The sequence below is a fragment of the Jaculus jaculus genome, chromosome 2 (assembly GCF_020740685.1).
Source record: "Jaculus jaculus isolate mJacJac1 chromosome 2, mJacJac1.mat.Y.cur, whole genome shotgun sequence".
Lineage (NCBI taxonomy): Eukaryota > Metazoa > Chordata > Mammalia > Rodentia > Dipodidae > Jaculus > Jaculus jaculus.
The window spans coordinates 189,951,975-189,978,527 of record NC_059103.1 but is presented as its reverse complement, the minus strand read 5'-3'; the positions used below and the strand labels follow the sequence as shown (position 1 = coordinate 189,978,527).

Here is a 26,553-nt window from a genome sequence, read left to right as displayed (position 1 = left end):
ATCCTGACCAGCATTACATCCTCTGTCCTGGGGCTCAGGCTAACGCTGTGCCCGTGCATTCTTAAAGTGTTCGCTTTAAAAATGTATTCTCTGTCTTTTGTACAAATTCGACTTATTTTTTTTCCTGGAGTTGTGTTTGCGGTCATGTGCTTTCTCTAAAGGTCCCCTTATTTCCTGGTATTTATCTTGTGCTAAGGTGGTCATTTGGACATATGGGCTACAGAACAAATGCACACATGTAAATAAAGACACCTTTGGGGATATTTTTGCCATCCCACTTGCTCTGTTTTTAAAGGTACGTTTTTGAATTTTTGATTTTCATGGTTTTTTGTTTTTCAAGGCAGGGCTCAGGTCTCACTCTAGTTCTAGTTCAGGCTGACCTGGAACTCACTCTGTAACCCCAGACTGGACTTGAAAACTCACAGTGATCCTTTTATCTCCAAAGGTACATTTTTAAACAAATATTTTTTGCTTATTTATTCACTTATGGGAGGGCGAGAGAGAAAAGGGGGGGAAGGAAGAGAGAGAGAGAGAGAGAGAGAGAGAGAGAGAGAATGGGTGTGCCAGGGTCTTGAGCTACTGCCAAGGAGCTCTAGATGTGTGTGTCATCATGTGCATCTGGCTAAGTGGGTCCTGGGGACTTGAACCTGAGTAATTAGGCTTTGCAGGCAAGTGCCTTAACTGCTGAGCCATTGCTCTAGCCCCAAAGGTACATGTTTGGCTAGGACTTTTGGGATACTTTGTGGTTTGTGGGCTAGCCACCATGCCTCATGCAAAACCCAATGCAAAGTACCTGAGAAAGAGTGGGTGCGGGGACAATTCTTTACAAAGCTTGTATTATCTTTGCTTTTTATCTGATCTTTCTTAGTGCTATCATTAAAGGGGGAGGCATTATTCGCTTTACTTATGCCCCAGTCCTTGATTTATATGAAAATCAGCATCAACTCCCTCACCAATTCTGATTTGATTCCTTCCACTGCCTGCACACTAACTGCTTCATTAGGGTTTTTTTTTGCATAATGCATTTTCCACACATTCAGCCACTTTTTGTTGTTGTTGCTTTTCCCTGGAACTTCTGCCAGGTTCCTTGCTTGGGAGTCTGCGAGCTTGAGAGCTCAGACTTGTAAACCGAGTGTATGGATGGAGCAGATGTCTCGGCAGAGCCTTGGTCTAAAGCCGTATTTCAAACCAGCAGTCTGGGTCTGCCGAGCCCCGGAGACCTTAGAGCATTCGATGGCTCCTCCCCACCTTGAGTGTCTTATCCCTGACAAGTTGTGTCAACCTTCCAAAGTTCTGGTCTTAAAAACTCTTCACAACATTTAATACATCCCCTGACTCTAGTTTTGGTCTCTTTAATGGAGCCTGGGCCTTCCTTCCCATTCTTACGCAGACCATAACCACAGTTTACAAAATAGTTTATCCTCCTGTGCACAGAGACAATGAATGTTGAATATGGAAGAATTAAGTGCCAAGTAACAATGACAAGCTGAAGGAGGAAAGAAGTCTTCAAGTTCTACACTGTTAGAAGAAATAAGTATAAGGTTTCAGTGTCAACTCTGCTCTCTGTGTCTCTGTGTGTTTAGTATGTATGCGCATTTCATGTATTGATACAAGTGTGGATACATTTGTATTTGTATGTGGGGAGTGCCTGTGTCTACAAACCTTTCTGAGCACCATCTTTTAGGATGCCTACATAGTATTCCACAACATTTGTTGGCTTATTAACATGTATATTCCTCCAGGTTTTGCTACTATTTTGAATAATGTATCATGTGCATTTGTACTGTGGTCTATTTTCCTTATGGTATATTCTTTTTCTTTCTTTCTTTCCTTCTTTCTTTCTTTCTTTTTTTTTTTTTTTTTTTTTGGTTTTTTTGAGGTAGGGTCTTGCTCTAGCCCAGGCTGACCTAGAATTCACTATGGGGTCTCAGGGTGGCCTCAAACTCACTGCGATCCACCTACCTCTGCCTCCCGAGTGCTGGGATTAAAGGTGTGTGCCACCACGCCTGGCTCCTTATGGTAAATTCTTAACAGTGAGACTCCTGAGTCAAAGTGTATTTCCATTTAAATGTTTTAAACAGATACCATAAAATTATATATTTCTGACAGTTTATATTTTCTTCAGAGGCCAAAAAAGTCTTTAACTGTTCCCTTTCAGTATTGAATGATCTCATTAAAGAAACAAACAACAACAACAAAAATCAACTCACTTGATCTGAGAGGTAATGGTTTTTAGTAAGGTTGAATATTTAAATTTTTTTTTGGTTTTTCTAGGTAGGGTCTCGCTGTAACTCAGGCTGACCTGGAATTCACCATGTAGTCTCAGGGTGGCCTCAAACTCACAGCAATCCTCCTACCTCTGCCTCCTGAGTGCTGGGATTAAAGGCGTGCGCCACCACCCCTGGCTTTAATCTTTTTTATTTCTGTGACTGACTTGTACATTGCTTATAGCTCACTTTGAACCTTGAAAGGTTTTTATTCCATTCTTACAGAGACTGACTGATTTCTCAGTCAGTCTAGCTTGCTAATAATGGTGTTCCTTTATATAAATGAAGGTGTTATGTTGTGGAATTAGGGGATGAATGAAAGTATGGTATTGGGAGAATCATAACCCACAATCTGTCAGTCAAGGCAACCTTAGAAAATTGCTGACCATTGGATATAATGAGGTGTAGGTGAAAGGAATCCAAGCACTTCATCTGTTTGGAAAAGCCATTAGTAGAAACAGATGATATTTTAAAAAATCCAACTGGAGATTCAGGGTGCATAGATACTTCTAAAATAATGGAAATTAGATAGGAATTGTGTGGATTTTCAGGTTAATAATTACCCCTAAAGCTTTTATGTATGGCAACCAATACCTCTTTACCTATAATCTATCTGCCTCTACTTTGTAGAACAGTATTAAAGAGCAGCATTTCTTTTAAAAAAATGCTTTTCACTTATGACACATTTGAAGAAATGTCTGAAGCATCCATATGAACTTGTTGAAGGCATTTCTTCACCATGTCACCTCCAGTAGCATCCCATCCCTTTCTGTCACTCTGTCCATGATCTCTGTTACTTTCTTTTCTTTTTTTAAAAATATTTTATTTTTATTTATTTATTTATTTGACAGAGAAAGAGGGAGAGAGAGAGAGAGAACAGGCATGCCAGGGCCTCCAGCCACTGCTGATGAACTCCAGATCGTGCGCCCCCTTGTGCATCTGGCTAATGTGGGTCCTGGGGAATTGAACCTGGGTCCTTTGACTTTGCAGGCGAATGCCTTAACTGATAAGCCATCCCTCCAGCCCTCTGTTACTTTCTTTGCAACCATTCCCATAGCTGAGATGACCTTGTTTATTGGTCACTTGTACAACGGTCTGTCTTTTCCACGAGGATATGAGTTTCATGAAGGTGAAGTTTGGTCTCTTGCTCCTTGCTGTATCCTCTGCATCTGGAGCATGGAAAAAACTGGGATAGAGATTTACTAAATACGTGACTTACCCACGAACACTCTTTATGTCCTGGCCTGAATTTCAAGACTCGTAGTTTATTTATACCACAATTTCCAAAAGTACTTATTGAATATTCATAAGTACATATTGAATATCTAGCATGTTCCAGGCAGTCTCATAGTCTTACAGCCTGAAGCCTCAAGTATAATGGTGAAAGGAAAGATGCGATTAACACAAAAACAGAAACAAAGACAAATAAACAACTCAGCTCTCTTGTTAAATGAAAAAGTTACTCTTTTGAAAATTCTTCTTAGAGGAGTTGAATGAAGTCTGAGCTATCAATCAAGTATGTTCAGACAGGGATCTAAAACCTGTTTACTGATTTCATGAGAAGTAGGGACTTTCATTGTCTAGAGACATTTCCGTCAAAGGCTAGAACTGTGAGTGCTGGAATGTCTCCTTTTACTCTCCCTCCCTCTGTCTTTCTTTTTTCCTTGTGTGGTGCTCAGGACAGTCCTGGAATTGGCTAGGAGAGTCTGCTCACTGTTCTGCGTTCTGTTTTTCCACAAGAGCTCAATTGTACTTTGAGTTTGCCTTCTCTGATGTGAAAAATTAGAAATTCCTCCTATCTGTAAGTTCTCCAAATAACTTCTCAGCCTCGGGCTGACTCAAGTTTCACAAGCAGATGAAATGCGGTGGGAACTGTGTTCTTTTGTTGGAAACCTTTGTAAGCAATCGTGGCCTCTTTCATTTGGTTTGTGTGCAGCAGTGAGAGTGTTTTCTTGTGGTGATTTCAGCTCGTGGTTGGGAGTGCACCAAGGACAGATGTGGAGAAGTACGCAATGAAGAAAATGCTTGTCATTGCTCAGAGGACTGCTTGGCCCGGGGAGATTGCTGTACCAATTACCAAGTGGTTTGCAAAGGTACGTGGTTTTAGACTGACTTGATATATATCTGTATATGTATATCTATTTATGTCTATCTCTATCTCTATATCTATCTATCTATATCTATATACGTACCTATTTTTTTAAGGTAAGATCTTGCCCAGGGTGACTTGGAATTCACTATGTAGTCTCAAGTTAGCCTTGAACTCATGCAATCCCTCCTACCTCGGCCACCTGTGTATTAGAATTAAATTTAGGTGTTTGCCACCATGCCCAGCCTGACTTGATATTTTTAAATTTTGTTTTAGATTTTTGTTGTTGTTGTTGTGTGTGTATCTGCACACATATCCTGTGTGTGTTGGCTAGAGGTCAACTTTAGATGTCTTCTTCAATGGCTGTCCACCTTATTTGTTGAGACAGTCTTCCAGTGACCCTGGAAGTCACTGATTTGCCTACACTAGCCAGCCAGTAAGCCCCAGGGATCCTCCTATTCCTGCCTCCTCAGAGCTGGGATTCCAGGCACACATCACTGCTTAGCTTTTTGAGTGGCTGTTGGAGATCTGAACTCCAGACCTCACGCTTGCATGGCAAGCCCTTTACTGACTGAGCCACTCTCCCCGCCCTCATGGCTGGCTAGAGAGTTTAAAAGTAAAACTTGGAGATGCTCCAAGAGATCCTGAATGTCATGGCTATAACACTTTGGATACAGGATTGGGAGGAGGGGAGGAACTGTAGTTTTTAACTTCATATTTCTTTCTTTGTTTTGCTACCATGAATTTTTTTTTTTTTCTTTTTGGTCTGAAAAAAATAAGGAAATGAAACAACTTTCCGTAATCAGGGGGAAAAAAAAAAAGAAAGAAACCATAATGATAAGATTTCTAAACTTTAAGCCCTGGTTTAGGTTAGGTTTCCTGGAAGCAGAGCTTCAGACAGAAATATGGTACAGGGAGTTCACTGAGGAAAGCCACGGGGAAGGGAGCCAAGAAAGAAGCATAGGGAAGTCACATAGGCCACACATATAGGAAGTCTCACCTTGGACTGTTCTGAAAAGTAAGTTTCAGACTTGCGACTCTCGAGTTGAGGATGCGTGCCTTTGAAACCGGGGCTTAGAAGCTATTCTCAGAGGTGCTGCGGCAGCCCAGCGCTGAGGCTACTTTCTGGTAAAGACAATAGTCACCGTAGTAACCTGTAGCTCCTGTTAGATCCAGAGCCGTGCATGTGTGGATTGACTTTGTATGGCCAGTGGTAGAATATGATGTTCTTATCAGCATCCGCATCATCAGTCTACAGAAACCATAAAAGATGCATTTCCCAATGCGAAGAAGCTTATGCAACCATGACAACCGCTTGTAGATGTTGATGGAAAACCACATGGAGTTTTATCTATAGATGGTGTCATTGTTTTGTTTATAAATGAAATCCTTTTCCTACTGCTGACACATAACATTTAAAAATTTCTGCTAAACGATTTCAGGGAAGGGCTGGGGATAAAGATCAGTGGCAAAATAACTTGCCCGTCATATGCAAGGCACTGGGTTCAATCTTTGGCACTGAAAAAAGAAAACAAAACTTTCAGGGAAAAAGCAAGTCATTTCTGAAATATGTGAAATGTCAATGAATATGGATTTTTTCTTACCTAAGCAAATAAAGTATTATAAATGTCCTCTACTCTCAGTCATGTTTTAATTTTTTTAAAAAATTAAATATTAGGGCTGGAGAGATGGCTTAGCGGTTAAGCGCTTGCCTGTGAAGCCTAAGGACCCCGGTTTGACGCTGGGTTCCCCAGGTCCCACGTTAGCCAGATGCACAAGGGGGCGCACGCGTCTGGAGTTCGTTTGCAGAGGCTGGAAGCCCTGGCGTGCCCATTCTCTCTCTCTCCCTCTACCTGTCTTTCTCTCTGTGTCTGTCACTCTCAAATAAATAAATAAAAATTTAAAAAATTAAATATTAAAAAAATTAAATTTAAAATGGACCCTTATCATAATCTCTTCCTGCCACCCTCTCTTGTTCCCCCCATCTCCCCTTCACTGAACCCCTCCTTCTTTTGCCAGAGTGGATTACATAGTGAGTTGGCTAACCTGGGCTAGATAGTGAAACCAGAATAAACATGATTTCTTTCTTTCTTTTTTTTTTCTTAAAGGTAGGGTCTTGTTTTAGCCCAGACTGACCTGGAATTCTTTATGTCGTCTCAGGGTGGCCTCGAACTCATGGCAATCCACCTACCTCTGCCTCCTGAATGCTGGGATTAAATTAGGCATGCACCACCATGCCTGGCTCATGCTTTCACTTTTAAGCATAAAATTTATTAAAAATTTGTTTCCCCTTTAAAATTTTTCTTATGCAGTAAATATAACAACATAACAGGAAGCCACAAAGGCTAGTAGGAGAAAAAATAAAGAACAAGAAGGAAAGCTCCAGGAATCTTTTAACCATTGAATCATTAAATATTTAGGCTGCTTTTACTGCTTCAATAGTTTAATTCCTGAACTTTAATACTAAGACTCCCGTGGGTCCCTTGGGTCACTCCATGTTTGGTCAAGCCACCCCATTTTAGGGAACAGATTACTAACTTAGTGATCCAGTAGATTGTTACTGATGATGAGAGACTCCCAAACCTTTCTTTTTTTAAAATTTTTAAAATTTTTAAAATTTGTTCATTTGTTTGGAGAAAAGAGGAGAGGAGAGGAAAAGAGAGAGACAGAGAGAGAGAGAGGGCGAGAGAGAAAATGAACGATAATGGGTACACCACGGCCTCTTGCCACTGCAAAGGGACTCCATTACATGCGCCACTTTGTGCATGTGCCTTTGACCATTGAGCTACCTTCCCAGACCCCAAACGTTCTTTCCATAAGAGAAGTTTCAGCAAAATATTGGCCACAAATTTTACTTCTGTTCAAGAGGTGTAATTTTTGTTTGTCTTAGAAAAACTTCAGGCAAATTCTTTGTGATAATTTTTACTTTTCTCAAAGAATGCTATATTTTCTTTCTCTTTTAAATTGTTGTAGCTAAGTATTGGAGGCCGAGTCTTTTTATGGAAAAGAAGATTTTATTTAATTTAATTTATTTATTTTTTATTTTCACAATTTTTATTAACATTTTCCATAATTATAAGAAATATCCCATGGTAATACCTCCCCCTCCTGGCACTTTCCCCTTTGAAATTCCATGAAGATTTTATTTTTAATTCATAGTTAGGAGGCTGAAAATCCAAGCTTGGAAAGTCCCATCTGTTTGGTGATGGCTATTTAACAATAACATGGTAGATTACAGCATAACGAGAGGAGTGTTTATAGATGAGGATTTTGGGGGGACCTGAAGGCTCCCTTGAAATAATTCTATGGGACTTGCATTAATCTCTTGTGAGAACAGTGCTCTTGTGACTCATGTACGTTCCATGAGGGTCCACTTCTCAAAGGTTTCATCTCAACATTGTCAGTGGAGATCATGACTATAGCTCATGTAGATCATGAACTTTTGGGGAATTCATCACAGCAGAAGCCTGTTTTTTTAAAATATTTTTCTTTGTTTATTTATTTAGAGTGTCAGAGGGAGAGAGAGAGAGAGAGAGGGAGGGAGGGAGAGAGAAAGAGGCAGGGAGAGAGGGGGAGAATGGGCATGCCAGGGCCTCCAGCTACTACAAACGAACTCCAGGTGCATGTGCCACCTCGTGCATCTGGCTAACATGGGTCCTGGGGAATCCAGCCTCAAACCAGGGTCTTTAGGCTTCACAGGCAAGCACTTAACTGCTAAGCCATCTCTCCAGCCCTTCAATATTTTTTATTTGTATTTATTTATTTGACAGAGAGAAAGAGGGAGAGAGAGAGAAAGAGAGAATGGGCGCGCCAGGGCCTCCAGCCACTGCAAATGAACTCCAGATGTATGCTCCACATTGTGCATGTGGCTAACATGGGTCCTAGGGAATAGGACCTGGGTCCTATGGCTTTGCAGGCAAATACCTTAAACGCTAAGCCATCCCTCTAGCCCCTGATTTTTGTTTTTGTTTTTAAACATTCTGAGCTGTTTTCTGTTCTCTGTCCTTGACAGAGATAAGTTAGGAGAGACAAACTAATGCTCTCAGATTCTGGTGCCAGATAAGAGTGAAAGATCTGATGGGTTTTCATTTATAAGTTCAAGGCTATACAGAGATCAATCAGCAAATAAGCTCTCTTGCAATTTTCCCATCTGTTTTCCCTGTGTATTATTAGCTTTTCCTCCATCTAAGGGAAGTTGTGTCATGCTTTCTACAGCTTCAAGATCTTCAGGGGCAGAGGAAAGAATGTTCCATCTAATGACCAAACAGTTTATTTCTGGAGGGATACAAACATAAAATTTTGTTCACTGACGCCAATGGGTTTTTTTTAATCTACAAGCCATTTAGACTCTGAAGACTCGAATAAACACCACTTGAGGTTATTAAATCTTAGCTTTCCCACCATGTATGGGTGTACTTTAAAAGCCAAACCAGACACTGGACTTTATTTCAGAATTTCTTTTTAGCTGGTGTCCCATAAACAAGTATGAAACAGGACACAGGTTTGGGCATTGTGTACTTCTAGGCTCCGCATGACATTTATGAATAGGCTTCACAGTAAATGTCCCTACTTTTTCTTGTAGGAGAGTCACATTGGGTAGACGATGACTGTGAAGAAATCAAAGCTCCCGAATGTCCTGCAGGGTGGGTGTATTTTCTTTTCTGCATATTATGAAGTTTTATGTACTAATTGATAAAACATCACAGAGAATGGATGGGTGTGTGCTTATAGGATCATGAAAACTAGAATCCATTTATATAGACAAACTTGTGAGTTTGTGTGAGTGAGTAATTTGCTATCAAAAGCAACCTCCAAATGTTAATATTTCTTTTTTGCTTTTCACCTTTCTCCTGTCACTGGAATATTCCTCATAGTATGTCTTAGTAACAATTCTTCAAAGTGATCTGGTGAAATATTTCTGGCAGGGGCCTCCACTCACCTTTTACCCTGGGGTTCTGAGTTTTGCCCTCTGGAGGGCTTGGGGGTGGGGTCAGGAAGAGGGAGGGTGTAGAACTCCTCTTACCAGATGCTGCCAAAGCCCAGTGGGCCTCTGAAGCACTGCCTGGCTGATCAAGTAACACCCCACAGCTCCAGGGTGACCACACTAGGCACTTAGTGTGACTCCCAGGACCTTTAAAATGCTTGGCAGAAAATACATTTCCAACGAATGTGTTTTCATAATGTATTTGGTCTTTGTATTTTTTTGTTTGTTTGTTTGTTTTAAGGGTCATAGCCCAGGACACCGAATTTAAGTGTTTAAACCTCTTTATTTTTTCCTCCTTTTTTTGTTTGAGTGAAACTTATGAGCATCTTTGGGCTTATGACAAAGGAGAGAACAGTTCTTAACTGTTTTATTTATGGCTTGTTTAAAATATGTCATTTTATTTTTCAAGGTAGGGTCTTGCTCTAGCCCAGCCTGACCTGAAATTTACTATGTAGGCTTAGGGTGGCCTCGGACGCACTGCTATCCTTCCTTTGTCTCCCTCGTGCTGGGATTAAAGGCGTGTACCACCATGCCTGGCTCTTACTTGTTTTTTGACTTAAAATAAATGCTTAGTCAAGTATCTTCAAATTATTAGAAACTATTATGCATATAGTTTAGTGTTCTTAAGTCTGATTGATCAGTTACATTCTCAGAATATAATAAAGAACATTTCATGTGATCCTGGCCTGCTGCTTGAATAGTCCAGTCTTTTCTGATATACTTCCTAGAGATTGTTATAGCTTAAATTAGTTTTGAAATTATCCTATAAATAAACTTAAAGGAACTTTTATCCATCTTTTGTTCTAATGGTAAGAATGCTACTGCTATTAAGTTTACATTCATTTGTTTATTTATTAATATATTTACTAAGTATTTATTGAAGCTGGGTATGGTATTGTATGACTCAATCCCAACACCTGGGAGGCAGAAGCAGGATTGTGAGTTTAGAGCTATTCTGGTCTACATAGCAAGTTCTAGGCTAGCCTGAAATTGTCTCAAAAAAAAAAGAATCATTGAAGTCTTACTCTGGATCTACAAAATGGAAAGATGAATGAAACACAAATTAGGCTTTTAAGCACATTGACAGATCATTACATTAAAATTTACAAAGTTAGCTGAGCATGGTGGTGCATGCCTTTAATCCCAACCCTTGGGAGGCAGAGGTAGGAGGATCAGTGTGAGTTTGAGGCCACCCTGAGAATACAGACTGAATTCCACAACCTGGGCTACACTGAGACCCTACCTTGAAAAACCCAAAAAATAAAAAAAAAAATTACAAAGTTGTATATATGAGCGAGGAAAGGGGCACGACTTAACTTTGAGTTGAGTTGTAAGGTATGAGTAGGAAATGTCCAGGTTACAAATGGGAAAAAATACACCTTCTCGGTAAACATCAGTGTGTTTTACATATTCCATAACATCCGTGTTTGTAAAGTAAAAGGGAAGTCTGGAGTCCAGTCCCTTCTCTTAGCTATTTGTGATGTGGGCCATTTCACTCTGGACTTCAGTTACCTTCAGATGTCATGTGGTTGGAAGCGTGGGTACGTCCAGATTCCTCCCTTAAAGGTAATTTCTGGAAACAGTTGGCCCCAATCACTGCCAAGGGTGAGGCGCAATGAAAAGTTTGTGCCAGGAATTGTTCTGAACCTTCCTGTGTCACTGCTTCAGGTTTGCCCGCCCTCCATTAATCATCTTCTCTGTGGATGGGTTCCGCGCCTCGTACATGAAGAAAGGGAGCAAGGTGATGCCGAACATCGAAAAGCTGCGTAAGTCCCTTCCTTGCAGCGGCTGCTCCGCCCCGGCCCTCCGGGGCTGTGAACTTTTGCACTGTGCTTTGTGGTGGCGTGTGTCTTTTGTAGTTGACGAGATGGATTTTATGCTTGACATGATTCCCATTGGTGGTTCTCCTCTCCTGATAGCTCACCTTCTGCTTACAGGGTCCTGTGGCACTCATTCTCCCTATATGAGGCCTGTGTACCCCACAAAAACCTTCCCTAACTTATACACGCTGGCCACTGTAAGTATTTTGTCCAAGCAGTAAATACTCAGAGTTCTGATTTCATCCTGGATTGACTTGAAGTTCAAAGAAACGTCTTTCTGATTCCCTTCTTATCTGCATCAGTTGCTTGCAGCAGATGTCTTACAACTTTGTGGGTTGCGGAGGTTTACTGTGATGTAAAGACTGAAGCCTGTTTTTGGGGTGTAGTTCTGCCCAATACAAACATTAGACATCCCTAAGATACAGAAGGGTCTGTCATTTATTTTCTGAATTTGCAAATAAAAACATTGGTTTCAGTGCTTTAATGTCCAGATTCTCCCCCGTATTTTCAAACACAGCTTGTGTATTAATTGCTATCCTTCTTTTAATTATTGTTTTGAAAGAGAAGCAGAACTTAGAAATATATTTAGAAATTGGAGCTTCTTTAGAGACATTGTAAATTTCAAACTACAATAATAAAAATAATAGCAATTCTATTAAGTCACAACAGTTAAAAGCATACTAAATTTCTTATCATTGCCATAACTTCTCAGTTTAATTCAAACTCGCCATGATTCATGTTTGCTTTGACAGACTAAAAGTAAAGCCTATATGCATCTTGGGATGATTTTGGTAATATAATATTATATTCAGCCCTGTAATTAGAAAATTTACAATTGAACTAACATATGTAGATGGTTGTATTGTTATTTATATTGAAATACACATTATGTATGTTTTAACAATAAAACTACTGTTGTACAAAGGGGCTGTATCCAGAATCCCATGGAATTGTTGGCAATTCAATGTATGATCCTGTATTTGATGCCACTTTCCATCTTCGAGGGCGAGAGAAATTTAATCACAGATGGTGGGGAGGTCAACCGGTAAGTCTTGCATTTTGTATGTCTGTGTGCATTGAAACATGGTGTGTGAACTTTATTACCTGAGAAAAAAATTATATAAAGGTTGTCAGTGTTTTCACTTTTAATACATATGTATGTATGTATGTGTGTGTGTGTGTGTGTGTGTACCATATATTTGTATTTCATATACATCTACATGTATACACACATGTGCTTGTGTATACATATGTGAAGTTATGATAGAAGTATAAGCTTTTCTGGGAATAGTGGTGGAAATGAGGCTATGGGTTGAGTTTCAGGAACACTTTGATGGATGATATCTTTTAGATATGGGGATATAGTTAGAAAGAAAGTTGAATTATGGTTTCTCTGATATTTTGGCTCCAGTGACATCATAAGCAGAAATAGGGTCCCTTTCTGGAAGAAAAGAACTCATTGAAGCCCACAGGATAACTCAGAGGTTACTTTATCTAATCCATGTTTTTTTTGATCGTGGAAGTTAAATACAATAATGGAATCCTACCTTGGTACTAAGACAGCAATTGCTTGTGTGAGAGCAATGATGCTTTCACTTCAGATGAAGTGGCTTTAGAAAATGAAAAGGACACTTGATGGCTTTCTCCTGGTGTTTTTCCTGTGACTACGCACATGGTTAGGCAACTCACTTTGGTCAGACGTGAGCAAAGCAGGGACATAAAGCCATGGTTGTTGACTGGGCAACACTGGGCCCAAGTGTCCAAGCTCCAGGCCAGAGGCTCAGAACCACCACAGGTTCCTAACCCAGTGAGCTCAGTCGATCCGAGATGTGCAGACGGAGAGTGGAAAATGGTTCGATCTTCTGCCAGCTCTGATGGGGGAGGTGACTCCCTGGAGTATAGGTTGGGGACAGGGCCTGGGATACCTCTGTGCAGTCTGCTCATGCGTGAGATGTAGGCAGTGTCTGCATTCATCCCCTGCAGCTACTGTGCCAAGATGACCTTGAACCTGAAAATGTTTGCTGGGACACATGGGGAATAAAGAGTGTAAATAGGGCATGTTTTCATAAGGTATCACTTTTTGAGAAAAGGTCACTTGATCAAAATATTCATATTGCTTAATAGGTAAATCACTATGCAAGGATAAATGTGGGCTTCTCATCTTTAAAAAATAAACACCAAAAGACTTCCTGTATGTCTGCAGAAAAGGTTCTTTATAATAGACGTTCTGATTTTGCTGTTTTTATTTAGGCTGGGCTCCCAGAGGTGTGTGTGATGACCAAGGTTGTGATCACGGTGAAATTTGTTGACAGGGTGGATTTTACCAACCTTATGATATTTTATGAGTGAATAGAATGGTATTAATGAGAATTCTTATCAAGTTATTGCAAGTTGGTCTTTGGTCAATAACTTGATCATGGGCGCTAACGAACCACAAAGGGTAGGGAGATACATGGTAATTTTATCTAACTGGATCACCTTACACTGGGTGTTGACATTGGGTTTCCTCTGGGTTAGCATGACTCAGAAGCAGAAGAGTCCACACATTCATTGCCCTCTACAGACACAGAGTGGGGAGATTCTGCTAACCTGTTCCATGAAGTAAAGTCTCTGTTTGGCTCTGTTGGCCCGTTTCCTCACTTGCTTTCAGAGTTGACACATTTGTCCAGGTCGTCTCATGCTCACCAAAGATTTGTGGTGAAACTGATTGGACTTTCTGTCATCTCAACTGAGACAGGCACCGTGAGAGTTCTACGGGCCATCCTAGTTATAACTTCAAAGCCCCCTCTCTTTTTTAAAACTGAAACCTGACCTTTCAGAGAAGCCAATAGCCAGAAAGTATAGGCATGTATGGAGCTGTAAGTACTGTAAGAAAGGATTTGTAGGTATCCCTAAAGCATGCATACAAACCTCCTAGAACGTTACAATTTCACAAAGTCACCAGTGGGGGGGAGGGGAGAAACAACAACAACAAAAAAAAACCAAGTAGAGAAAATAGTTATAAAAGTCTTGGAGTGGTAATTCAGTTCAACTTATTTCTTCTGAATGATGAAACCATGCATGACATTTGGCTAAATGACATAGAGGCCAGATTACTTGATGAATAAGGGCCTCTTCTTCTCCCTGTTGAAAACCCTGTAAATAAGATGAAACATTTGTGTAGTGTTTATTGGAAATTTCAAACCTCCAAAAAAAATTTCAACATTTAATTTTATCTTTTGAAAAAAATAGGATATAATCACATTCACAAAATCTAGTCTGCTTTTAATTTTCTGATTCTTAGACTACTCTACTAGAAGCTATCATTTGCTTCATGACCCGTGTTTAGTGGAGTCCCTTAAGGGTGCTTGCTTCTTTGAAAATATTTGCCATGATCCTGTAACTTTTAAGAGAATACTCACTAGACTGCTTTCCGGTTCAGTTAAGGTCTGTAAACTCAGCCATGAGGATGGATAAGATTTGAAGGGGCTAAGTAAATGTGGAGATTTGAGTAACAAATCCAACCCCTTTCCAGATCCTAGGTATGTTCAAGAGGAGTGTTTGAGCTCCTTTCACTTCCCAAGTTGCTTACCTTTGAATTGCATTCTGCCTCTCTTGTTGGCATAAGGACCATCCTACTTGAATGAATTACAATATAAAAATGAAGGAAGATGGGGCTGTAGAGACAGCTTAGTGGTTAAGTGCACTTCCTGTGCAAGCATGAGGGCCTGAGGGATCCTAAAAACCACCTGAGTTCAAATCACCAGAACCCACTTTATCAGCTGGCCATGGCCGCACACACCTGTAACTTCAGTTCTGGAGGGGAATGGAAACCTGAAAATTGCAAGTTCTGGGATCAGTAAGAGAGACTTAGGCTCAATCAAGGATGGACCAATGTAAGAGTGTTGGAGCAGGATACTTGACACTCCACTCTGCCTCTCAGGCAAGTGCCTGCCACTTCTGGGAAGCACATGGACCCTTGCAAGGCATATGCACCATGTACTCCAGACACGTGCGTGTGCGTGTGCACACGCGCACACACACACACACACACACACACACGATGCTTACTCAAGAAAGAGCCAGCTTCACATGGGTGTTGGGTGTCCAGGGGTCTCATGCTCAGGCTGGCAGGTTTGTAAGGGATCCCCGTAAACTGCTGATTGGTCTTCCCAGCCTCTCTGTCTTATGCTGTGGTATATATATGGTGGTAGTTTGAAGTATGTCCCCCATAGACACACAGGTTTTATTAACTTGCAACTGAGGTCTCCGGCCAGCTACCTGGCTGGAGGAAGTGTCACTGGGGTGGGGGTTGGGGAGCAGATCCTGGGGTCCAGACCAAAGACGTGTTTGGGGGTGAATCTGATTTCCAGCTCAAGGGTACATAGAGTGGTCTGAGCTCGGGGGTCCTGCTTGCTGCTGATTTTTGTGTTGACTGCTTTTCTGGCTGCTTGGTGGTGCCTCTCTGCTTGGATTTATGGATGGGATCCTGTTTCCTCCACCACTGGAGGGACCTTCCCCTTGGATCTGTGAGCTTGAAACAATCCCTTTCTCCCCTAAGTTATGCCTGGTCTCCTTGTTGATCTCAGCAGTGTAGAACTGATTATACCATATCCAGAACAAGCTCTGCTCCCCTTAAGATCATTCGAGCAGTCCAGTCCATTCCTTCCACCTGCTTCCTTCAGCAAGGTCTTCTGTAATGAGGGCCATCAGAATAATTTTACCACCACCACTCTGCCTTCTTCACCCTGCACATGCAGCCTTGTAACACTGCAAGGATCTTCTCTGATGTTCTTATTCCTACAGCTTTCCATAGTCCAGAAAATGCCAACATCAGTGTGTTCTACAATATAATTTTTGAAATTTTAAATCATCATTTGATAAATTTATATTAAATTCTTTTTGCAGAGAACACCAGACTGATCTTCTATTTTCTCAGTCAAATATTTATTTATTTATCATTTATTTGCAAGAAGATAGAGGTAGAGAGAATGGGCATGCCAAGGCCTCTAGCCACTGCAAATGAACATGTGTCACTTGGTGCATCTGCCTTTACCTGGGTACTAGGGAATCAAACCTGGGTTATTAGGCTTCATAAGCAAGCGCCTTAACCACCAAGTATTCTCTCCAGCTGTTCTCTGTAAAGTATTGTCTGGTACAGTTTCCTTGGAAATAGCAAGAACAGTAGCTTTTACAAGAAGTTGTTTGGCTCTGGATATTGTGAGTTTTTTTTCACTGAAATAAAAGTAAGTATAAAAACAGGCATATAAGAAGCTGGCCTCTCTGGGGTCTGGCATAGTTTGGAGACTGGTACAGAGTGACCAGCACTTGCTAGAACAAGAATGAAGGAGAGTCACGGATTAATTACAAAATATAGTTGGGACATGCCTTAGCTTGTCCATAAAGTGGAAAGGTTCTGTGGGCCAAACCAAGAGGAGACACTTAGAGCAATCTGAGACCCCTAATCTTTTTGAGCTACCCCAGAGAACGACGTGTCCTGGCCCAGTTAAAACCATACAAATGATGGGAAGACCTGTTCTCTCCATCTCATTGTCACCCCAGAACCCAGCAGAGTTGAGAGGGGCCTGATGCGCCCCTGCTTTATGCCTCGCGTCCCAGCTGCAGTACCTGTGATTTTCGGGGTGGGGGTTTCTAGATGTCCCCAGTGGCTCTGGGATCCATTGAAAGCTTTCAAAGAAAGACATCTCATATTTCTTTGAAACTATGGCCAAGCTCCTAGATACCCCAGTGCCTCCCAGTTATAGATTTCCACACACAAATAAAGGTTTCCACTAGTCATAAAATGCTCCCAAGTCTGAATGCAACAAAAATCAGACAACAGGTAGGCTGTACTTACTACCCCACATTTGCACTGTTCTTACAATGTAGGTCTCCCTCCAGCTTCTCCATTCTTGTCCCTTAAAAGTGAGAGTGTTTTCTCTCACAGGTTCCTATCTGGTAAGACACTTGCCACCATAAACTGTTCTTTTTAAAATATTTTATTTATTTATTTGCAAGGAGAGAGAGAGAGAGAGAGAGAGAGAGAGAGAGAGAGAGAGAGAATACTAGGGCCCCTAACCACCGCAAATGAACTCCACATGCATGTGCCACTTTGTGCACCTGGCTTTACGTGGGTACTGGGGAATCGAACCCTGATCGTTAGGCTCTCTAGGCAAAGTGCCTTAATTGCTGAGCCATCTCTCCAGCCCCATAAACTGTTCTTAATGTTCCAAGTAACTGGATTCCATTTACTTCCACTCTTGTATAACAATATAGACTGAAATTGACTGTTTGCCGCATATTAAAGCACTGGTTGATGGACTTTCACTGTATTAATTCATTGACATGTGAAATATTGTCTACAATGTCAGAGGAACAGACAAGTTACCTCTCTGGAGGCCCACTGTTGATAAATGACAGAAGCAAGGTTTAAGGTCCAGGCTGCCTCAGTACAAAGCCTGCCTGGGTTCTGAACTCTTGTCTTTTACCTCCCAACAGCACGAGCTATAAAGGTTTGTTTGCTTGTTTTCGAGAGACAAAGATTCCTTATATACTCAGGCTGGCTTTGAATTCATGATTCATGATCCTCTTGCCTCTCTAAGTATCGGGATTACAGGCATGTATCAATGGCTGGTTCATGGTGGGGGGGGGGGGCCGACATTAATGAGGCCAGGCTTGGTGGGACATGCCTTAAATTCCAACACTCAGGAGGCAGACTTTAGGATTAGAGGAGGATCGCTTTGATTCAAAGCCAGCCTGAGACTACATAGTAAAGTCCAGGTCAGCTTGGGCTAGATTGAGATCCTACATCGAAAAGCAAAACAAACAAAAATCATTAATGAGCCGGATGTGGTGGTGCATGCCTTTAATCCCAGCACTTGGGAGGCAGAGGTAGGAAGAATGCCGTGACTTCGAGGCTACCCTGAGATTCCATAGTGAATTCCAGGTCAGCCTGGGCTAGAGTGAGACCCTACCTTGAAAAAAAAAAAAAAAAAAAACCAAAAAAAAAAAAAAATTAATGAAATGGATAGTTTACCTAACTTACCCTGGAAACTTTTCCCTGAAGTTCCATTTATTAAACAGCTAGATGAAAGACACAGGAAAAATCTAGATTAAAACTTAGCCTTTTGAGTTATTTCTCTCATTCATATAGTTAAAAGTCACATAAATATCCTGATACATGGGTACCAAATTTGGGCTCTTCTCTGAGAGGTTTTCAGTAGTAAAGGAGACATATGGTTGACTCCTGGGTCCCTTGATGAGCAGAATTCTGCCAAGTGAGTGAAATGTTCAAAATGATGATCAGAAAAGGTAGGCATAGAGGAGACTTTCTAGATGAAATATGATTTTAGAAAGTCAATAGAACAACAGCAAAGCTTTTGAAAGCTTTTGCAGAAAATGTATTGGATAACATTGATGAAAATAACGACTGACTTCAGAGGTGAAAAAAAATGGCTGCAAATAAGAAATTTATGGTAGGTCATGATTAGAGTATAAGATATTGGATCTAACATATTTTAGTCTTTTTCTGCCTCAAAACTTAGTATGTATTATAAGCCTCTTATATTTTCCTCATTAGCTATGGATTACAGCCACCAAGCAAGGGGTGAGAGCTGGAACATTCTTTTGGTCTGTGTAAGTTACCTTTATTTTGTCTATGTTTATGAAATTAGAATTGAGATTCAATTTGGGAAACTTCAATTCAGTTGATTTCATTTCAGCTTAATGTAAAAATATCAAATCTATGAGTATTTGTTGATTCAAAAGTAATTTTCCAGGTAGCTTTCTTTTCCTGAGGCTCTTTCTCTATTTCTTTTCCTAGTTCTTCCTCCCCTACTTCTTCCTCCAATCCTCTTTTCCTCCTCTGTGTCTATCTCTCCATTTTAATCAGTCCTTTAATTAAGAAATATCTTTCTCTTCAACCTATCCTTTTGATCTTTCTATCCTTCCTTATAGGACTTTAGTAACTGTCCCTACAGGTAATGTATATTTCTATTCAACAATGGCTGTGGTTTGCATTGTCATTTTCTATAAACACATCATAACATTTTATATTTATTTTGGTTCCCAAACTTGAAAACCTAATGTGGCAACTGGGAAGCTGACAGAGTGGTCTTGAGCTTGGAAGTTCCTCACAGGAGACCAGGGTCAGCCTCCATTTTCACCCCAATTTTCTCCCAAACTTCAGAACATTTTTAGTAGGAATCTGGTACCACTCATTCCCCACAGAGGTGACAGAGGATTAGTGGTTTTTATTTGCAAGACTTGAGATGAAAGTTACCTAATAAAATTGTCAACATGTTGATTATTTTTAAGGCTCCATGGTGAGAGAAGAAATCCGTTTCAACTTTCATGAGAAGTTTGCTCCTACTGAGATGCTCATCCCACCTTTTTTCTTAAATAACCTAAAGCTGTTTCCATATTTGCCTCTTACACACATGCAAAATATATTCTTCTTTAATAGTAATATGCTGAGAGCAATCACAGGTTCAAATTCATCCAGAATGATACTCTCTATGTTCTCCAAATCCAGGAATAAATGTAGCCTTTTCAGATCTGAACGCTAACTTGAAATTGGTTTGGGTGACTTGAAGCTAAGACAGTGTCCTTTTGAAAGTACTTTCCACTCATTTTCTTTTTTTTTCAAAGAGGTTCCTGAAGTGAGGAGTCCGCGTAGGTGGTACAATGGACACTACTTAATGTAGGTGCCATGTTGATTCACCAGGTTCATCTCATATAGCTTAGCTTTTAACCCTCGGCTTTCCCAGTTGTGTGTGGAAGGGATTTCTTCTCTTCTGAAACTCATTTGCCTAGCAGAATGGAGAGGAGCCAACAACATAATTAATACTTAGCCCGTGCCCCTACCCCCCTCAAACTGCTGCAAAGCTTCCTTGAAAAGGCCCAGTGTTCTGGCTTTGACTGACAATTTTCTCCACCCGTTTGCAACCACTTATAAGAAGGTAGCTTTTGTGTGTTCCAAGGATAGCTGTACTTTTGCTTTGCTTCTCTATCTTTTATCTCTATGTCCTGGAAGTGAGTTGGATCCATTTATCCCCACTCCCTTTTGAAGCTTTTTATAGCTGTAAAATATGGGGAGACTTCCAGTTTTTTAAAGGGGACATATATCACGGGAATCTACATATAGTACATTGTAAAAAAAAATTAAATTTAAATAAAACCAGATTCAAACCATAGATATAGACTTTAAAGGCCAGTTTTAAAGCATGGCTCTGTACCACAGCCTAGAATTATATTCTTGCTTTTTTTTTAAATGATAGTATTTCATTTCACAGTCAGTCACCCCCAGGATCATGCTCTTTATTTTATTCTCTTATGTTAATTCTTGCTCAGGGACAGTAATTCCCAGTATGTATGAGTATTTAGACTGAGTCTAATCCCAGTTCTACTACTTTTGAGTTTGCTGATCTTGGAAACACCAGTTAATCCCTCAACAAATCAATTTTAAATGGGAATTGTATTACCTCCATCACAGGGTGTTATGAAGCATGAATGACCTAGCTTACTTAATGTGCTTCATTGGGATAGTTGGTGCATAAAGAATAAACAATAGGCCGGGCATTGTGCCACATGCCTTGAATCCCAGCACTTGGGAGGCAGAGGTAGGAGGATCACCATGAGTCTGAGGCCACCCTGAGACTACATAGTGAATTCCAGGTCAGCCTGAGAGCTAGAGTGAGACCCTACTTCGAAAAACCAAAAATCCAGAATAAACAATGGGGGCTGGAGAGATAGCTTAGTGGTTAAGACATTTGCCTGCAAAGCTAAAGGACCAGTTGATTCCCCAGGACCCACGTTAGGCAGATGCACAAAGGGGTGCACGTGTCTGGAGTTCGTTTGCAGTGGTTGGAGGCCCTGGCGTGCCCATTCTCTCTCTCTCACTCTCTCTTTTGCTCTCTTTCTGCCTCTTTCCCTCTCTCGAATAAATAAATAAATAAAGAGAATAAGCAATAAAAGGCATTTTTTTTTTCTTATTGTCTCCTCAGACATTGACTAGACAAGGTGTCTCCTGTACTACTGAATTCTTCAGGTGCTCCTTCACTTTCCATTTTCCCTTTTTCTCCTTCTTTTTGTGACTATATATATTGTACTTGGTCTCAAGGCAATTTCTGCATCAGCCAGTGTGGTGGAGACAAGAGCATGTATCCCATTTTCCTTGGCTCGCAGACACCTGCTTGCCTTGGACAGATTTATTTATACTGCCTCTGTATTGTATTTGAGATCCTCGTGGCTAAAGGCCATGCCTCTTTGATCTGTGAAACACATTTTACAGACAACCTGGAACACCTAGAGAGCTTTAGAGATCACCTTATACAACCCATTTACGAGATTAGAACACCAAGGGCTTCAGAGTGATTAAATAATATACCAAGCGTTATTTTCAAGGACTTTACTTGTATTATCTCTTTTCATCTTTACAATGACCTTGTGAATAGGCCCTGTTATCATTCCCAATTTGCAGAGCATCTTCCTTCTCCCCCATGCTTATATAAAGTAGAACCCCAACCTGAGCATTCTGGTTCTGAATATGGTGTTTTAAAACCCTCTCTTATTGTTTATGCTCCCTACACAACAAGGGCATTAAAGAGTCAGAATTCTGAGCTTGACATAAGTTTCATCAGCTGTATTTTTCCATTGGTATCAGGATTGGGTTCACCAGAGTCCATATTTGTGGCCATTAGCACCAACACATAACTAAGGCAGTTTTAGGTGGTAGTGAAAAATAAGGCAACATTAAAAAAGGCTATGATATTGGATTTTGATAAGTTGGGAAAGAATTCAAAATATGTAATTATAATTATTTTTGTTCAGATATAAAGGACTTCTAACACTGAAGAATTAAATTCCTTAAGTGATTAATTTGACTTTGCTCTACCTTGTTCTAACTCCATTATAGGATGTAATAAGCACAGTAATATTTATCCAATGCTATTGAAAGCTTTCAATGTCATTGAAATATGTTTACAGTAGGACTTTTTAAAAATAATAAACACGATTTTCTGGTCTCATGTCATAGCTCTAGACAGAGAGAGTTCCAGAGGGGCAATTTCCAGAGAGGAGTGCTGGGGTGAACTGGTAGGGGAGGGCGGGAAGGGTGGGGAAGGGGAGAGGCTATCTGACCCTTGCTGTCTGCCTTGGCTCTGAGTAGCCGGCTTGCTTATGTTTCCTGATAGTAAAAGTTTAAATGGCCTGTCTAATGTTCCACAATAATGTTTCCTTACCTTACCATGAACATGGCTCTCTGGCTTGACCTTGGATAGAGGTACAGAAAGCATTTTTGTGTTCCTTGTTAAGAAATAGTGAACAAATTTTTTCCCCAAGCCAAGATGTTGTTTGATTAGCAAGAATCCCAATGCCTCTCATCCCAGGCTGCATGGCTATGATGTTAGCCCAGAGCCCAGAGCCCAGAGGGGTGAGAAACACAAAAGCCATTGTGAATGAAGATTATACCCTTTTTTGTCAGTCTCATAATTATATGTGCCTGTTCTTGATAGATTTTTATAGAGCTAGAAGAAAAATTCAAGACTACCTTCCCTAACCCATTATTTTCTAGAGGATGAACTTAAAGTTTCAGGTTAAGTCATGTTTTTAAAGTCATAGCTATCTGGAGGCAGAATGATGACTATGGTCATTAATGAAACAAGAGTTTTTTTTTTTTTTTTTTTTAGTCACTTACCATGTACCAGGCACTGAGCATGTCCTTGGTTTGTCTTGTTTCATCTCATCCTTAAATCAAATGTGTGAATGTGCTTTGCTGTTATCTTTATTTTGCTGATGAGAAAACCAAGGGCAAAGAGAGGCCGGGAGGCTCAGGGGCCCACAGAAGTCACAATGCCAGCAAATGGAAGATGTATGAGGGAAGCATTCCTCCCTCTTCTGTAGCAGCAGATAGCTTGAGCCACTAGCCAGCAGCGAGTCAAAAGCCCGGGTCCTTTCTGCTTGTAGCAGAGTTTATGATCAGCAAGACGGGTTCCTCAGTTCAACCATGGATCAGAATTTCCAGCCTAAGTCTATGGAAGGGGTTGTGCAAAATGTGATTGGTTTCAAATGGAAATGGAAGGTTAAACACAAACTCCAAAAAGGCCTTCAGTGCAAGGAAGCTGAAACAGATCGTAGCAGCTAGAGAGCTTTGGCCTGGGTGCAAGGCAAGTACTTCTCAGGTTCGGTCTGTGCGAATGCAACCTAAATGCATGCTTTGCTGGCTCTGCCTGCAGGTCCATTCCTCACGAGCGCAGGATCCTAACCATCCTACAATGGCTCACACTGCCAGACAATGAGAGGTATCTGTCCCCTCCCGCAACCTCCCCCGCCCCCCCCCCCCCCCCCCCCGCCTTCTCTCTTCTCTCCCTAGTACATTTCCATCCAAGGTTACTTAGGTGAAACGTTGGATGGAGCTGGGAAATAGAAACCCAGCCAAAGCTTGGTGTTATTAAATGTTCTGTGGTTATTAGCCTTAAGCGTTATTTTCCTAAGAAGGCTTGACTTATCAAGATCTATTTAATTACACGGATTTCTGTAGCTGCTAATCCTGGCCACTTTAGCAGAGCTGAAAGGATCTGCTGGCTTTGATAAATGAACTATCAGCACGTCAAGGATTGACAGCATTAAGCCTGACTTTTCCCTTAAACAGAGTTGGTTCTTCCTGGCGCTGTCAGACTTGCATGACCCATGGCAATTATTACTGGGTACTGTTATCTCAGATTAAGGTTCTGAGTAATGTTTAAATTTCCTTTTGTGGCTTTTGATTTCTTAAAGGAGCGCCATGCAGTTACCACCCATGGGGGTTGGGTAGAGGGTGGTGGGGCATGGAAGCAATAGAAAAGTTTTAAAGTTTTCTATGGCAATACTAACAGTGGGTGAGAGACTAATTAAACTTGAAGGATTATTTTTAATTAAGTTTTTAGGTTAGCATCAGAAGTGATGGGTTTCATTAGAGCATTTTCGTACAGGTGTGTTACTACGCTTTTGTTCTGTTTCCTCCCCTCCCCACTGTCTACCTCTGTGTCCCCTGTCCCCCCCTGAAGATGTATTTAAATGTGTGGTCTTCTCTGTTGTGTATGTGCTGTTGGGGGTTGATTCTGAACTTTTCCAAATTTTCCCATAGGCCTTCAGTCTATGCCTTCTATTCGGAACAGCCTGATTTCTCAGGACACAAATATGGCCCTTTTGGCCCTGAGGTTAGTAGCTTATTATCTGCCTGAGGACAACCTGGGTACCTGGGAGATTTAATCTCCTGACCTTATGTCAGGATTTGTGCCATGTCTCTGAATATTCTTGTACGTGTAAGGTTTATACGTTGTCAAAGAATTACAAAACTGAAAGTGTTAAAAAAAAATCTTAAATGTACTTGTTTCTCTTATAGGAACTTCATTTCAGATTGCTTCGCTATTTAAACATATCCTAAACCTGGTGTTAAAGGGAAATGGGCATATTCCCAGCCTTGCAGGTGTCAGCAAAACAAGGTGGGGGGTTGGGAAATGGTGGGGCAGGAGTAGAAGACATCTTGAGAACAAACTTCTAATACAAGACATTGCAACTGAATTTCAACCCCCTTAAAATGTCTATGTAGTTCACAAAGAGTACATTAGCTAAATAGTTCCAGTAATCTTAGTAAGCACGATTAACCTGGTTTATAGCATAACATGGATACTTTTTTACTGCACAGTTTTGACATAGATATTCATAGTGTGGAACTATGAGCACATTCAAGAGGGAGGGCACATCTGTCACCCTCACGGTGAGGTGAATTCCTGAGAGGAACACACTACTAGATGAACTGGGTTAGTAAAGCTCTATGAGAATCTTCTGTCAAGCCCAAACCCTTTGTATGGAAGGTACAATGTAGAATAACTTCCCATTTAGGAGATGGGAATGGGGTGGCTGTATTTTACTGTTTCTCTTTTACCTAAGGTGGGGATCTTTTCAGTGTTTTACACAGATCACTTGAAATATGATGGAGTCTGCAAGTGTAAACTTTTTAGTATTTTAAATACTTGCCATCTTTGTTAACAGGGGCAATACGGTCAATATTAACAAAATAAAATGATTTCAGCTGAGAAAATTATTTTAAAAGCTCTACTGATGGGCATTATCTCTAGTTTGTTGACAGTCAATGGCCTACAGTTGCTGTAATTAAATTTACTGAGTTCAGCAAAAGGGATATGTTGAAGGTGCAGATGAATGTGTCTTGGTTTCAGCATCTTTGAACAAATTGCAGCATATCTAAACAGAGGCAGTAAAGACCAAGGATCCATAAGGACTTCTCAATGCTTTGACATCAATTCAGTGGCTCATGAACTTTTTTATAGGCACCAGAAATGAATAGTTATGTGAAATGGCTCACGTCATGGAAGTCATATAATTCCAAGGCCCCTTTCTTTCCCTTTGATGTTTAACCAGTGTTGCGTGATTCTGAGACACAAATGATAAAACAAGATAAACATCTGCATACATGAAACACACATCTTCTTTTGCCAGGAAGGAAAACCAAAGCAAGAATGGTTGTTTTATCTTTAAAATGGCTTTGTTTGAAATTAATCTAAAGTGAACAAAAGGAGGCACGTTTTATAAAAATGTTTAAAAAAAAACCCACTAAACACCTAAGCAGTTCCATGTGCTGAGTTTAAAAGTCCAACTTTGTTTGAATAATAGTCCTTAAAAGACCCCAAGGGTAGACCAAACCAGAATGTATGTTGGTATAGCTGTTCTTTTGACGGTGTAAGCTGGTACTTGAAGAAGTCTGAGTCCGTTCAAGGTCCTTGGCTGTAAGTGGAGGATTTGAGCTAACATCTCAGACTTTCTGCCCCAGACCACAAACCTTCTCACAGAACACTTCATGCAGTAAAAAGCAGTGACTCATTGATATGATGCTCAGATCGTTTCCAGCATAGTCCTTGTGACAAAAGTTTGCTTTTAATACTACCAATGAGATATAACTTACTTTATGCCTAAAATTATATGGCTTAATAATAAATATTCTTTGGGGGTATCTTTGGGTTTCTACTGTGCACAGTTTAGTTACAATTACCTATTGAGAGTATCTATATTTTGATTAGGAAACAATTTGTTTTGAAGTTCTGAGCAATGAATAAATGAAGCAAGATACGGAAAGCTTTATTAAATTTGCAGTAGTGATGGTTTCTGGGTCCACAGTTGGTCAAGCAGATGTTACTTTCCTATAGTACTTTTGAATTAAGAGCTATAACTATCCATATGGTGTTCTTTTTAGTACTAATACTTCTTATAACTGGAGCATTGCCATGTATCTACTGAATAAATGTTAATAGTGTACCTTAGCGTAAACCTCTAGTCATGGTAATCTGATCACTGGGTCACTTTCTTTCTATACAGGGAAGAATATTTTCAGATTTCAACTATTTCTCATCTAGTTCTCAA

General features: G+C 40.5%; 1 protein-coding gene across 6 annotated transcripts in view; it reads left to right on the top strand.

Moving 5' to 3' along the window:
- Enpp2 (ectonucleotide pyrophosphatase/phosphodiesterase 2) overlaps positions 1 to 26,553 on the top strand; it is a 117,515-nt gene that overhangs the window by 50,833 nt on the left and 40,129 nt on the right. For all 6 annotated transcript variants that reach the window (XM_045142899.1, XM_045142898.1, XM_045142897.1 and 3 more), the window contains exons 4-11: positions 4,235 to 4,360; positions 8,939 to 8,999; positions 11,009 to 11,106; positions 11,278 to 11,357; positions 12,086 to 12,205; positions 18,719 to 18,774; positions 23,373 to 23,438; positions 24,263 to 24,335. In XM_045142899.1, the coding sequence (XP_044998834.1) occupies positions 4,235 to 4,360; positions 8,939 to 8,999; positions 11,009 to 11,106; positions 11,278 to 11,357; positions 12,086 to 12,205; positions 18,719 to 18,774; positions 23,373 to 23,438; positions 24,263 to 24,335 (680 nt within the window). The remainder of the gene's footprint in view (positions 1 to 4,234; positions 4,361 to 8,938; positions 9,000 to 11,008; positions 11,107 to 11,277; positions 11,358 to 12,085; positions 12,206 to 18,718; positions 18,775 to 23,372; positions 23,439 to 24,262; positions 24,336 to 26,553) is intronic.